The sequence below is a fragment of the Oncorhynchus keta genome, unplaced genomic scaffold, assembly GCF_023373465.1.
Source record: "Oncorhynchus keta strain PuntledgeMale-10-30-2019 unplaced genomic scaffold, Oket_V2 Un_contig_5685_pilon_pilon, whole genome shotgun sequence".
NCBI lineage: Eukaryota > Metazoa > Chordata > Actinopteri > Salmoniformes > Salmonidae > Oncorhynchus > Oncorhynchus keta.
Window position 1 is genome coordinate 124642 of NW_026288440.1, and position 15527 is coordinate 140168.

At 42.9% G+C, this 15527-nt stretch overlaps 1 protein-coding gene and 4 non-coding genes across 5 annotated transcripts; all 5 read left to right on the top strand.

Moving 5' to 3' along the window:
• Positions 1-843: 843 nt before the first annotated feature.
• On the top strand, positions 844-1059 carry LOC118374440 (small nucleolar RNA U3). The gene has a single exon (XR_008121121.1). It is a non-coding gene; the product is annotated as a small nucleolar RNA U3 (small nucleolar RNA).
• A 719-nt stretch (positions 1060-1778) lies between these two features.
• LOC118374443 (small nucleolar RNA U3) lies at positions 1779-1994 on the top strand. Its single transcript, XR_004823611.2, has one exon. It is a non-coding gene; the product is annotated as a small nucleolar RNA U3 (small nucleolar RNA).
• Positions 1995-3927: 1933 nt separating this feature from the next.
• Positions 3928-4143, top strand: LOC127925509 (small nucleolar RNA U3). The gene has a single exon (XR_008121122.1). It is a non-coding gene; the product is annotated as a small nucleolar RNA U3 (small nucleolar RNA).
• A 517-nt stretch (positions 4144-4660) lies between these two features.
• On the top strand, positions 4661-4876 carry LOC127925510 (small nucleolar RNA U3). The gene has a single exon (XR_008121123.1). It is a non-coding gene; the product is annotated as a small nucleolar RNA U3 (small nucleolar RNA).
• Positions 4877-5471: 595 nt separating this feature from the next.
• Positions 5472-15466, top strand: LOC118374439 (vacuolar protein sorting-associated protein 37A). Its single transcript, XM_052510372.1, is given in 16 exon segments — positions 5472-5955; positions 6424-6498; positions 6809-6929; positions 7128-7249; positions 7549-7583; positions 7586-7628; positions 7630-7718; positions 7721-7746; positions 9441-9513; positions 12139-12264; positions 13087-13113; positions 13116-13144; positions 13588-13656; positions 14179-14322; positions 14753-14861; positions 15089-15466. Coding segments are annotated over 15 exon segments (1170 nt in total). The 5' UTR covers positions 5472-5845; the 3' UTR covers positions 14834-14861; positions 15089-15466.
• Positions 15467-15527: the final 61 nt, after the last annotated feature.

The following is a 15527-nucleotide window of genomic DNA, read 5'->3' on the forward strand; positions in this document are numbered from 1 at the left end:
ACTAAAACACGGTTCCCATGGGTTTGCTGTCATTCAATTCGTCGTTCTATACATTATTATGAGCGTCCTTAGCAGTCTCCTGTGGCTGCTGGTATGTTCAGCGAAAAATTAGATGTAGCTGTTAGTTGGCTAGCTAACGCAAATTCCTAGCCTCTCACTGTCAGATAACGTTACTCAGTAAAGTTTTGCCAGGTTGACACATTAAAACGTATTTCTATAATTACGGCCGTGACACCAGCTTCGTTTAATAATGCTTTAATGAATGCGTTTTTACTTATTTTATCATATCTTTATATTAATGTTATTGTGCCGTTATTTCGCAAAGCAGATCAATTTGTAGCGTAGCGCGCCTTTCTTTTGAAAAGTGGAACCAGAAATGCGTTCTTATGATTCCGTCAGGACACTTCTCCCCAACGCACCAGTACGTTCATCAATCCATTCCACCATGTAAATATAATGTCTTCGAAACTTCTCGTGCAGATTTCACTATAATAACGCGAAAAAATACACATATGTAAACACATTTTTCAATATGGTCATGTTTTAAATTTACAAAGAACAAGTACATCATTATATAAAGTTGACCTCCAGCTCAGCTCTGCCGCCACAGTCAACAGTGCTTGTTACCAGCAAGGTATTGTGGGTACTGACATTCACAGAATATTAATCCATTTTTAAATATAATTATAGTAATTGGCGCACATTTTATCAAGAATATTGTGTGTCCATGAACGGGTGTATATTTACCTCTGTAAATCTCGCAGACGATGACCATTTAGATTAAACCGTTAGTGGAAATGCTTGTCCCGACATAGACTTCCCTTGCTCGCCCAAAGACACGTTAAGACTATACTTTCAGGGATCATTTCTATAGTTCTTGACTTGAGAAATGTGTTTCTAAAGTGTTTGATCTCGCAACCCACGATGATGAGATGCGATATTCCCTTCTGAGCGCGAAGCGGGCTTTGAGTAATGATTCAGTTCATCCGCTCTCTGCCATTGATGACCGTTCTTTGCTTCCTTGTGGAGCAATGAGGGAGGGAATATGATCAGAGTGGTTAGACTTATTAGTGTTAAATATAGAATGAATCGTAAGGTTTACACTATTACCACACTTCTGGATGTCAGTAATTATTTCATGTAAATAGTTAAACTTCAATGCTGTTAAATGTCAAATGTGGTAATGCTTTTTATTTAACTAGGCAAGCCAGTTAAATTATTATTTACGATGACAGCCTACCCGGACAAACCCTTCCCTAACCCGGACGACGTTGAGCGCTGCCCTATGGGACTCCCGAACACGGCCAGTTGTGATGCAGCCCTGGATCGAACCAGGGTCTGTAGTGACGCCCCCAGCACTGAGATAGCGTGCCTTAGACTGCTGCGCCATCGGGAGTCCAAGGAAATATAAATAGGAAATGTATTACAAAGCAATGCTCCATTCAACATACCAATCCAGTCAGAACTCAAATTGTTCAATTACATGTTATATCTAAATTATATTTTCTCTATTGTGGGCCACTGATGTTCTCAGCCAATAGCAGTCCCCTAAAAACTGCATCATTACCCTCTGGCACCTCCCTCATTTGCATAGTACTATTCTGGGCAACTTGAACATGTATTTTGTGACCCTTTCATGGGTATAACAACTGTTTGTAGCCCAATAAGCATGATTTCAGCCACGTAGTACTATATATCGTGCTCTTTGTACGGTGGGAAACCGTTAGTGAGAATAGCAGCTCCAACATAGGCTTCCCTCGCTCGCCCTCAATTTAATTAAGACTATACTTTCAGGGATCATTTCTATAGTTCTTGACTTGAGAAATGTGTTTCTAAAGTGTTTGATCTCGCAACCCACGATGATGAGATGCGATATTCCCTTCTGAGCGCGAAGCGGGCTTTGAGTAATGATTCAGTTCATCCGCTCTCTGCCATTGATGACCGTTCTTTGCTTCCTTGTGGAGCAATGAGGGAGGGAATATGATCAGAGTGGTTAGCTCTTAATATTGTTAATATTAACTTATTTGTATTGTAATTCAGGTTACTAATTCATTTATCACCATTACACAACACAGTTGGTTTCAATACTAAAGAACCATCATTGGGACAGCGCATATATAATTTATGTGAGCGCTGGTGTGCTATCCTTCTGAGGGAAGGGCAGAGCAGGCCGCAGGCACGCGCATCGACGAGATGCCGCACCCGACGGGGTAAGAAGAAACGACTATCGGAGGCAGAGGAGACCGTTCACACGGTCCCAGAACCCATGGGACTGTGTCTTTAATTAATCAAGCAAGATGTTGAGCCCTGCCCATATCTCTTTGCTTAATAAAGGGTTATATTTTGTGCCTTTACAACCCAGTGCAACGATGTTGATGTTAAGGTAGACATGTTTAAGTTTTTTAGAAACATCCGTTTAAGGGAATACTTTAGCTCCCCTAATCCTGACATTTCTAATGAACCAGTAGGTTGCTCCCCTGCACATACTCCGACTCCTTTTAGGAGCAAGAGTTATTTTATACCTCCAGCCAATCGCAATCACTCTATCGAGACATATTGCAGACTTGTTGAAAAAGATTTTGCTCATCTCCGTAAGAACAAACAGGAGTCCAAATCTTTCCATATTACAATCCGATACGTCAGTCCTTATTCGCCCTGCTGATAAAGGGTGGATCGGTTGTACTCCTGGATAGGACAGTTTATGTAAATGAGTGTCATAGACAGCTGCTTGACAACACCTTTTACAAGAAACTCAGAAGTGACTCTACTTCCCAATTTCAGAATACTATCTTTATTGTCCTAGATGGGTATTTAAGTTCTGGTCAGATAACCAAAAAATAACATGTGGGGAAAAATGTGTTCTGATTGGCTGGGCCTGGCTCCCCAGTGGCTGGGCCCGGCTCCCCAGTGGGTGGGCCCGGCTCCCCAGTCCAGTGGCTGGGCCCGGCTCCCCAGTGGCTGGTCCCCTGTTCAGTCAAATCAAATTATATTGGTCACATAAACATATTTAGCAGGTGTTATTGAAGGTGTAACGAAATGCTGTTGCGCCTTCTTCACCTTGCTGTCTGTGTGGGTGGACCATTTCAGATTGTCAGTGATGTGTATTCTGAGAAATGTTAAGCTTTCCACCTTCTCCACTGGTCCTGTCGATGTGGATGGGGGTGCTCCCTCTGCTATTTGCTGAAGTCCACAATCAGCTCCTTCGTTTTGTTGACGTTGAGGAGAGGATATTTCCTGGCACCACTCCACCAGGGCCCTCACCTCCTCCCTGTAGAGTGTCTCGTCATTGTTGGTAATCAGGCCTACTTACTGTAGTGTCATCAGAAAACTTGATGATTTTGAGTTGGAGGCGTGCGTGGTCACGCAGTCATAGGGGGAACAGGGACGACAGGACGGGGCTGAGAAGGCACCTTTGTCATGTGAAATCCATCGATTAGGGCCTAATTGATTTATTTCAATTGAACAATTTCCTTATATGAACTATCACAGTAAAATAGTTTACATTGTTCTAGTTGCCTTTATATTTGTGTTCAGTATTAAACAATAAATGTATTATCGAACGTATACCACTGGGGTTTTCAGCCAATGGTAGTAGTCGCCCAAAAATCTGAGCAGCCTCTGGTAGGTACCTCCCATTATTTCATTTTAGGCAACTCGAGAATGTATTCTGTTAATCTGGGACATATGTGCTTTTTGTGAGCCAGTAAATTATATTATATGTTTATTAACTGTTACTTTACATTCAATACATGTATGTGATACCTGATTACAGGTCAATAGTAAGGCTGCTGCCACGTGCTGCTGTATCGCGTTCTGCATACAGTGAGAAGCGACTGTAGGTAGTGACAGTGAGGGAGGGAGCTGTGAAACCGTCAGTCAGAATGACTGCTCCGACATGTCCTAGTCTCGCTCGCCCAAATATACTTTAAGACTATACTTTCAGGGATCATTTCTATAGTTCTTGACTTGAGAAATGTGTTTCTAAAGTGTTTGATCTCGCAACCCACGATGATGAGATGCGATATTCCCTTCTGAGCGCGAAGCGGGCTTTGAGTAATGATTCAGTTCATCCGCTCTCTGCCATTGATGACCGTTCTTTGCTTCCTTGTGGAGCAATGAGGGAGGGAATATGATCAGAGTGGTTAGCTCTTCATATTGTAAATATTAACTTCTTTGGTACATGGATTGTATGTAGTTCAGGTTATTAAAGAGTTTATCACCATTAAACAACAGTTGGTTTCAATACTGTTTAATGTTCCTGTTAGCCTTGCTATGACGTTGTATAGGAGATATGTGATTTTAATCCAGTCAGAACTCTACCTTTTCAATTACATTTGATTTCTAAAAAGGTTTTTCTTGTATGTTCTCTATTGTAGGCCATTGACTTTTTTCAGCCAATGCTAGTCCCATAAAAACTGCAATGAGTACCTTCTGGCACCTCCCTCATTTGCAAAGTTCTATTGTGGAGCAACTTGAAAATGTATTTTATGAAGCTTTCTTGGGCATAAAACACGACAATATGTGACCTATTAATGAAAAGTAGCCCGATAAGCATGATTTCAGACACGTGGTACTATAGTGTGCTCTTTATACGGTGGGAAACCGTTAGTCAGAATAGCAGCTCCAACATACGCTACCCTCGCTCGCCCTCAATTTAATTAAGACTATACTTTCAGGGATCATTTCTATAGTTCTTGACTTGAGAAATGTGTTTCTAAAGTGTTTGATCTCGCAACCCACGATGATGAGATGCGATATTCCCTTCTGAGCGCGAAGCGGGCTTTGAGTAATGATTCAGTTCATCCGCTTTCTGCCATTGATGACCGTTCTTTGCTTCCTTGTGGAGCAATGAGGGAGGGAATATGATCAGAGTGGTTGGCTCTTAATATTGTTAATGTTTACTTCTTTGGTACATGGATTGTAGTTCAGGTTATTAATTAAATGGTTTGTCACCGTAACACAGAGTGGTTAGATTTAAGTTTGTGTAAATCAAACAAGAATACTGATCATAACTGGTATGTATAGACTATATGTAATGTCAATAGTAGGTGGTATAGTAACGTTTATGTGCCGGCTGTTATCATGGTATTTACTTTATTATTAGGCTTATATAAGAGTGAAAACATGCAATGTATTCTTTCACCAGGTCATGATAAAGTAACGTTCATTTAATTAGAGGTGCCGTTCTTAAATCTTCTAGAGTATTTTTTCCCCTATTGCCCAATCGATGTTATTTGTAGTGACAGTAAGAAACCATAGGAATGTTGTGGTACAAACTGTAAAACAAATGGTGACGTCATTGAAGTATGCGCATTGACCTCTCAACTCCTGATGCGGAGAATGTAAAAAAAAAACATTACAATTATGTTACATTTGTCACAACAGTATTGAGAACAATTTCATTCATTTTAAATATATCTCTCTCTAGTTATTTTCCCCCAAAAAGACTTGTACATTTACCTTCCTGGTTTCTTTGTGTACAGTGAGGTAGTACGCAAACTACTTAATCATGCTCGTACACAACGAGGGTTGTTGTCTTCCTATTATCCGTTTATGTGCTCGGTAGCTACTAAGCTTACCAAGAATGACAGTGCCAATTTTGGATAAATGCTTCAAGCGGAGAAATTGAATAGTTATTTTTTACGACCATCTAAGATATGCCATACCGAAAGTTATCGCTGTGCAAGTAGCTAGAAGGTACAGGCTAGCGGATATTGGCTACATCTCGACGGGGTTTTCTCCTTCCCTTGTCTGTCTCGTCTGTCCTTGTTGAGGTTGGATAGGGATTTATTAATTCATTAGCTAGCTAGTCATTAACTTCAAGCTTGTGCCCAGCCAGAATAGGATGAACTGGCTTTTCCCCTCATCCAAGGGTTCCGGACCTCTCCCACCTCTTAATAGCTTGCAGCAACAAAGACAACGGCAGATCGAGTCTCTCAAAGCTGCCCACTCCAGGTAAATCAACATCACGTACTAGCAATGCTAACTAGCTAGTTATGGCTAATCCGTGGCTTGTCAGCCTTGTTAGCTTGCTAAAGTATTTGCTACTATTTAAAGCGTTGTCACAAGGTGTAATTAGTGTATCGTGCGATGTCCTGCTCGCTAACGTTAGTGCCCCCATCACAACACCGACAGTTGATGGGACTAGGTCAGATTAAAGTATTAGGTATTGTTTACAAGTGACATTAGAGAGAGGTGCCCCTCCGCGCTCTCCTAGATAGTCAGCCTAACTTTATAGGTGACATAATTGTAACGTTATGTAACTAATATGAACAATATGTCTAATGTATACGTGTGTCACTATCGTTTTCAATATACTAGCTAGCTAAATACGTTTTGGATTGACGTGTCAAAGTATTGTGTGTAAAGTGGATAAACTGGTTTGTATCTAACGTTACATGTTTCGGTTTTCTTCTCCTACAGCTTAGCCGAGATCCAGAAAGATGTGGAGTACAGAATCCCTTTCACAGTCAACAACTCAACCATCAACGTCAACATGTGAGTGAGCTGCACGTTTACAGAGTTCGCATTAACAGATGAATACATGTTTACGTTTTAGCATCAACATATGAGCATGTTGTCCCATCAGTGTCAACATGTGTGTCAACCCCAATAGCTCATCCTGCCCTTGGTTTACAGTACAGCTGGGTTAATCTTCCATTTACTTGGCTATGTCTGACTTGTTTATTTATTTCTTGCAGGATCAATAGGACTCAAACCCTCAGAACTCATAGGCTACTATCACTTTCAATGACCTCTCTGTACCTTTCTCCCCCTATCCCCCCTCTTCTCTTCTCGTCCTCTCCAGCTTGCTTCCGCCTCAGTTTCCCCAGGAGAAACCAGCAGTCAGTGTGTACCCTCCAGTAGGACATCACCTGGTAGACAGCAACAATGGCACCATGGTTACCAGCCCCTCATTACCAATGTAAGTCCTATGTAAGTCCTTCTCAACTAGATAGACCTAAATAACATCCTATGTCAACCATACAAGAGACAAGGGAAGCTAAATCTGTGGTGATCTGAGTGGTAGCCATTTGATGTTTTCTCTAGGTATTTATACCTTGTCTGTATAGGGGCAGGTGTTGACATGGATGCAAACATCTGGTATTCATGTGCTTGTCATGAAGCTAACAGGCCTATGTTCTCAGTTTGGAATGCATTCAGATCTGGGCAAAGTCATCCAGAGTCTCCTGGATGAGTTCTGGAAGAGTCCACCGGTCCTGACGTCTGGCCCCACCGGCTTCCCTTAGTCAGTACCCACACACACACATAACATGTCATCATGTAATCCTTTGTTGGCCGTTGAAGGCAAATTCTTTGGGTTGCGTGTAATACGCAATGAAAGGACGATCAAAAGGTGTAAAAGGTCACATGAGACAGCCGTAATAACTGCCATAGCTTTACAGTAAAGGATACAAGGAGGCAGAAAGACTAGCTCAGTGACTAGTGTCATTTAACTGAGTACAGTTTCTTCACAAAGGGAGCCCATTCTCATCAGCTTTCTGTTTCTCCCATCTTTCCTCCCTGTCATCTCTCTCTGTTGTGCAGTAACATGTACAAGCCGTCGGGGATGCCTCCCTACCCCCACAGAGCTTCCACTATGGGCTGCGCCCCGTGGGCCCCACCCCGCCCCATGCCCCACGCGGGTGTAGAGGGAGCTCACGGTCACTGCCCTCCCTGGGCAGCAGCCCCTGTCTACGGCCTCATCACAGACCTGCCTCTCCCGTACCCACCGCAGACTCCCAGGTAAACGCACTACCACAGGTTCATTGAAGTGTAGTTTACCCAGTAGGTATCTGGCTAATACCAGACCGACATAATAACTAAATGTATAAGTTAAGGAGACTACTTGGCATGCAGTTTAGACGCCCAAGAGGTTTAATGTAGCAATGTTTCATCAGGACAGACAAATACCCACAGACGAGAGGTCGACCGATTAATCGGAATGGCCGATTAATTAGGGCCGATTTCATGTTTTTTCATAATCAATCGGTGAAATCAGTATTTTGGGTGTATATATATGTGTATTTAAAAAATTTTTTTAATATATATATATATATATATATATATATATATATATATATATATATAAAAATATTTTTTTATATACCTTTTATTTAACTAGGCAAGTCAGTTAAGAACACATTCTTATTTTCAATGACGGCCTAGGAACAGTGGGTTAACTGCCTTGTTCAGGGGCAGAACGACAGATTTTCACCTTGTCAGCTCGGTGGATTCAATCTTGCAACCTTACAGTTAACTAATCAAAAGCAATAATGACCTGCCTCTCTCTCATTGCACTTACACAAATGTAGTAAGCCAAGGTAAGTTGCTAGCTAGCATTAAACTTATCTTATAAAAAACAATCAATCATAACCACTAGTTAACTACACATGGTTGATGATGTTACTAGATATTATCTAGCGTGTCCTGCGTTGCATATAATCTGACTGAGCATACAAGTATCTAAGTATCTGACTGAGCGGTGGGAGGCAGAAGCAGCATTTTCGTGCGTTTTGCCAGCAGCTCTTCGTTGTGCGTCAAGCATTGCACTGTTTATGACTTCAAGCCTATCAACTCCCGAGATGAGGCTGGTGTAACCGAAGTGAAATGGCTAGCTAGTTAGCGCGCGCTAATAGTGTTTCAAACGTCACTCGCTCTGAGCCTTCTAGTATTTGTTCCCCTTGCTCTGCATGGGTAACGCTGCTTCGATGGTGGCTGTTGTCGTTGTGTTGCTGGTTCGAGCCCAGGGAGGAGCGAGGAGAGGACGGAAGCTATACTGTTACACTGGCAATATACTAAAGTGCCTATAAGAACATCCAATAGTCAAAGGTTAATGAAATACAAATGGTATAGAGGGAAATTGTCCTATAATTTGTAAGTCGCTCTGGATAAGAGCGTCTGCTAAATGACTTAAATGTAAATGTAAATGTATAATTCCTAGAATAAATACAACCCAAAACTTAACTTTCTTACATAGCACATATTGCACTTTTACTTTCTTCTCCAACACTTTGTTTTTGCATTATTTAAACCAAATTGAACATGTTTCATTATTTACTTGAGGCTAAATTGATTGTATTGATGTATTATATTAAGTTAAAATAAGTGTTCATTCAGTATTGTTGTAATTGTCATTATTACAAATAAATAAATACAAATCGGCTGATTAATCGGTATCGGTGTTGAAAAAAAATCATAATCGGTCGACCTCTACCACAGACTGACCTATTCTTCTAGTTAGAATCATTGGGGGCATCTATTATATTATACTTTATTTTCAAAACACCTCACCACCATTCTAGCACACAATACCTTAATAACTGTTGCCAGGCACTGAGGCCTGTCAGTCACCTGCGGACTAGAGCTTCTGTTGGAGAGCTACTTGTTTTGTGTGTTGGTTAGCTACATAACGCGTGATATCACTCTGTCTGCAACAGGCTGGGTTGAACGGCCACATGTACAAGATGCCTGAGATTCCTGAAACATTTCCTGAGCTGTCTGAAATGAGGTGTGCATTCTGCCACTGGAGTTTAATACGTCCCCCACTTTTGGGCCGTTGAGTCCAAAAGGTAACGTATGAGGACACGACTAAAGAAACGTTTCGATATAATGATAATATATCAGTTTCAGTGGAGGCTGGTGGGAAGAGCTATAGGAGGACAGACTTATTGTAATGGCTGGAATGGTATCAAACATCAACCTACATATTAGCGCTTTCCTCTCTCTCCCATGTTTGTTATTTATTTTTATTTTTACAGGGACAATGTTTCAGTAAAAGTGGCAGTTTAGCCAGCCGGCTAATTTTCAACCGCAGTCCCTGGGCAGGATATTAAAAGCAATGACAATATCAATACAGACAAACGATGAGCATTAAGCACATTCAGAGCAACATATAACAAGCAACACGTAGCATGCAGACAGAGAAACATATAACAAGCAACACGTAGCATGCAGACAGAACAACATAGAACAAGCAACACGTAGCATGCAGACAGAACAACATAGAACAAGCAACACGTAGCATGCAGACAGAGAAACATATAACAAGCACCACGTAGCACGCAGACAGAACAATAGAACAAGCAACACGTAGTACGCAGAAAGAACAACATATAACAAGCAACACGTAGTACGCAGACAGAGAAACATATAACAAGCAACACGTAGCATGCAGACAGAGAAACATAGAACAAGCAACACGTAGCACGCAGACAGAGAAACATAGAACAAGCAACACGTAGCACGCAGACAGAACAATAGACAAGCAACAACGCAGACAGAGAACAAGCGTAGTACGAGAAAAAAAGAACAACATATAACAAGCAACGTAGCACGCAGACAGAGAAACATAGAACAAGCAACACGTAGCATGCAGACAGAGAAACATAGAAGCAACATATAACAAGAACAAACACGTACGCAGAGCATGCAGACAGAGAAACATATAACAAGCAACACGTAGCATGCAGACAGAGAAACATAGAACAAGCAACACGTAGCATGCAGACAGAGATGACAAACAGACAGAGACAGAAACATAGAACAAGCGTAGCACCAGACAGAGAACATAGAACAAGCAACACGTAGTACGCAGAAAGAACAACATATAACAAGCAACACAGTACGCAGACAGAGAAACATATAACAAGCAACACGTAGCATGCAGACAGAGAAACATAGAACAAGCAACACGTAGCACGCAGACAGAGAAACATAGAACAACAACACGTAGCACGCAGACAGAACATAGAACAACACACGTAGCACGCAGACAGAGAAACATAGAACAAGCAACACGTAGCACGCAGACAGAGAAACATAGAACAAGCAACACGTAGCACGCAGACAGAGAAACATATGACAAGCAACATTTAGCACACAGACAAACACAGGAGCAACTTGTAGCATGCAGACAAAGCAACATAGGACAAGCAACACGCAGCACGCAGACAGAGAAACATAGAATAAGCAACACATAGCACACAGACAAACAGAACATTAAGTAGCATGCAGGCAGAGAAAAATAGAACAATCACCACGTAGCACGCACACAGAGGAACATATTAACAAGCAACACAGCATGCAGACAGAGAAACATATAACAAACAGCCAGCCGCACTGGCAATGTGTCGGAGGAAACACCGTGCACCTGGCAACCTTGGTTAGCGTGCACTGCGCCTGGCCCGCCACAGGAGTCGCTGGTGCGATGAGTCAAGGATATCCCTACCGGCCAAGCCCTCCCTAACCTGGACGACGCTGGGCCAATTGTGCATCGCCCCACGGACCTCCGGTCGCGGCCGGGTTGCGACAGCCTGGGCGCAAACCCAGAGTCTCTGGTGGCACAGCTGGCGCTGCAGTACAGCGCCCTTAACCACTGCGCCACCCGAGAGGCAGAGCTCATGCTTTTTGAGGATGTAACAATGATGATGGCTATTGGGCTTCCTATCAAGCACTTTGAGAGCCTGTTTGTAGACAGACTGAATAGGTTTTAATGTTGTACATCAAGCTTGGGCCCAACTAGTCAAGCAGTATGTTAAGTGGGGGAGTATCATAGATTTGAAGTACAGTTTTGCTACCTCCTTAGTCAAACAATTTCGCTTTATTCGTGAATTCGCTAAGTTGAATTTGGTTATTTGAGTTACCTGCTCACCTACTTTTATAAGAGAGGTTGGAATCAAGTATGATGCCAAGGTACTCAAAATCAGATACCACCTGGAGCTTCCCCTGACACATAGACATCTGGCTCAGTAGCATCTGTTGCCCTCTTTGTGAAGAACATGCAGACTTTTTTCCCACATTGAGATGCAAACATGAGTAACTGAGCCACTTTGTAACCTGGACCATTACAGTAGTGAGTTCTTGTGCAGCTTGTTGTTTGCTCTTTGCATGCACATATAGCACTGTATCATCTGTATACATTTTAACTTCAGACCCAGTACAGGGCGATCATTAATTTACAGGCTGAACAGGAGGGGCCCTAGTATTGACCCTTGGGGCATGCCCACATCATAGCTGAGAGTGGGCGACAGCTCATTGCTCACTCTGACACACTGGGTTCTGCCTTCAAGGTATGATTTCATCCATCTGTCCCACCATATCCCTCTGACTGACTGACTGACTGTGTGTTGTCCCCAGTGCCCCAGCTGAAGGACATGAGTGAGCAGGAGGACGTGCTGCTGGAGTTGTTTGTGTGCCTGCCCCAGCTCAAACAGGTCACCACTGACAAGGAGGAGCTGGTCAACAGCATTGTGGACATGGCCAGTGAGTCTCCCTACACACTAGTGGTGGTTGCTAAACATGACTGGGCAGTGGGTGACACTGTATAGCCAAAGCCCACCATGTACACACAAACAAATGCTAGAGCAAGGACCATGGTTATGAGCTTCCAGTCATGCTAATGCTAGTTAGCAATGGCGCCAGAAATTACCTACAACTCCCCTTCATACTGCACACAGAGACATAACATTTTATCCATGAGTTCATCTGACTCCGTAAGGAGATGAAGCTCTACTATACCAGGAGCCCAAAATCCCAGACTGTCCCCAGAGAGCCCAGACTGTCCCCAGAGAGCCCAGACTGTCCCCAGACTGTCCCCAGACTGTCCCAGACTGTCCCCAGAGAGCCCAGACTGTCCCCAGAGAGCCCAGACTGTCCCCAGAGAGCCCAGACTGTCCCCAGAGAGCCCAGACTGTCCCCAGACTGTCCCCAGACTGTCCCCAGACTGTCCCCAGAGAGCCCAGACTGTCCCCAGAGAGCCCAGACTGTCCCCAGAGAGCCCAGACTGTCCCCAGAGAGCCCAAACTAAACTGTCCCCAGAGAGCCCAAACTGTCCCCAGAGAGCCCAAAATCACACACTGTCCCCAGAGAGCACAAACTGTCCCCAGAGAGCCCAAAAACTCAAACTGTCCCCAGAGAGACACTTTTGGTGTCAAGCTCATAATCGCTATGGTTACACAGATCCTCAGTCAGTTCATATGGGCAGGTAGTGAAATGAGTGTGTGCTAGAAAGTGGGGAAGTGTTGAAGCTGAGTCCACTGCTGCCCTGGGACACACACTGACATGTCTGGGTCATCTCTCTCCCAGAGAAGAACCTGCAGCTGGAACCTCAGCTGGAGGGACGAGACAAGAAATGCTGTTCAAGGTGAGAATTTGTAAAATATATATATTTAACCTGGCAAGTCAGTTTAGAACAAATTCTAATTTACAATGACGGCCTACCGGGGAACAGTGGGTTGAACTGCCTTGTTTAGGGGCAGAACGCCATATGTTTACCTTGTCAGCTCTGGGATTCGATCTAGCAACCTTTTGGTTACTGGCCCAACGCACCAACCACTAGGCTATCTGCTGTTGAATAATACACATTCACTGGCTAATGAATGCAGAAGGTCTGTCTGTCAATATGCGTTAGCAATCACACTCTACCTGTATGAATGTCTCATGACAGTCAGTTTGTTACTAACGTTATAGCTGATACCACCTTGCACCATTGAGCCAAGTTGAAATGTTGGTCGGGATCAGTCCTACTGCTATAGACGGTATATTGTGTTGTGAGCGCTAGTTGTTTCTTACTTGTTGTGTTGACAGTACGAGCAGCTAACCCAGAACAAATCGGCCTTTGAGACCAAGATGCAGAGACAGCATGACATCAGTGAGGTGAGGCGTTCCCTGCACCAAATACACACGTGATGATCACGTTTTCTAACCTGAAAAGTACATCAAATCAAATCAAATTTATTTATATAGCCCTTCGTACATCAGCTGATATCTCAAAGTGCTGTACAGAAACCCAGCCTAAAACCCCAAACAATGCAGGTGTAAAAGCACGGTGGCTAGGAAAAACTCCCTAGAAAGGCCAAAACCTAGGAAGAAACCTAGAGAGGAACCGGGCTATGTGGGGTGGCCAGTCCTCTTCTGGCTGTGCCGGGTAGAGATTATAACGGAACATGACCAAGATGACATCAATGACATCAATGTTGTCCATGACCCAGTTGTTTTATTCGCTGCTCATCTTGTCCATGTTTTTGGGGTTGAAACATGTACAGATTATTCACAACACAACTGATGTTGTAGGGTGTGGATTTGGCTTGACGTCTGAGTCCATTTTGAGGTTTGAAAACAACAAAAAAACGTTTTTCTTTTTAAAGTGTCATTCTATGATCTTGTGTTGTTCTCCAGAGCTGCAGTCTGAGTGCCCTGCAGGCTCGTCTGAAGGTGGCAGCCCACCAGGCGGAGGAGGAGTCAGAGGAGACGGCCGAGAGCTTCCTGGAGGGCAAGACGGACATCGACGACTTCCTGGCCAACTTCATGGAGAAGAGGACGGTATAAACTGAACTAACTGTCAAAAAGTCAAGTCAACAAGCTGACGTGAAGTAATGAAAGACTGATACCAGCACACTGCAGAATTCTACCTCAGATGTCTTTTTCAACACGTCTTTGTTGTCCAAACAGTATCAGCGTTCTATAGTGTGGGGATGGATATGTCTGTCTTTCACCAGTCACTGAACTAGCAGAGTTAGAAGGATCATAACATAGTCCACGACAAAAAGAGAGCTGGGAAGCATTGAGCTGTTGTGTAGACGGTATTTACACTCTGTATAAACATCTCTGTGGTAATATGAACAAGGTGTACTGCAACAAGTCAACAACCAGGAAATGGGATTCTATGTAAATACTGACTATTACACAGTAGTCAATGTTTGATTTCATATTTGAACGTGTGTGTGTGTGTGTGTGTGTTCTCGCTGTACAGCTCTGCCACAGCAGAAGGGCCAAAGAGGAGAAGCTGCAACAGTCCATCAACACACACGGACAGTTCCCCAGCAGCCACTGAGCCCCTTCCCCTCACATGTTTATAAAAGGTAAACACACTAACGCCACTCTGTTGGATGAAGTACACACTGTACGAAGGGTTTATGTAATCTGACCTTAAAGGGGCAATCTGAGATTCAAACAACTACAAAGCTTTTATTTTTTTGGTAAACAACTGGAGAAGTGTATCTCTAAAATTCAAAGATGTAAGGAATGACTATACTTGAGAGCAATGATGGGTTTAACAATGTTCCATTTTTGTCTTACTTTATCATAGGCTGCATTTATTTTCTTCTCTTCTCAAGTATGGAGATTTATCTACCAGCAACACACCCCTAAAGAGAGGAGAAGCACATCTTGGTGTTGATAGAGGCTAAGAAGCAACCATTGTGGTATGAATTGTAATCCTGAACTAGGCTTTTGAACTTATTTCAGTATACATTTTCCAGTGATGATGATGGTATGACTTGTCTCATACATACATACCTACTTGAATTTGGAGGATGAGTTTGCTAATGCTGCTGAACACCCAACTACAACTGATACTGTATTTAAATAATGTTAATAATAGCCTTTATTATAATCAGACACCTTGTACCATGTTATTTAATTTCTTTAGGTTAATAAACCATTCAGAACATTTGTCTACTAAGAATTCCTGATTATTCTTTTTTTCTAACATTAACATCTGACCTGTGTGTGTGTGTGTGTGTGTG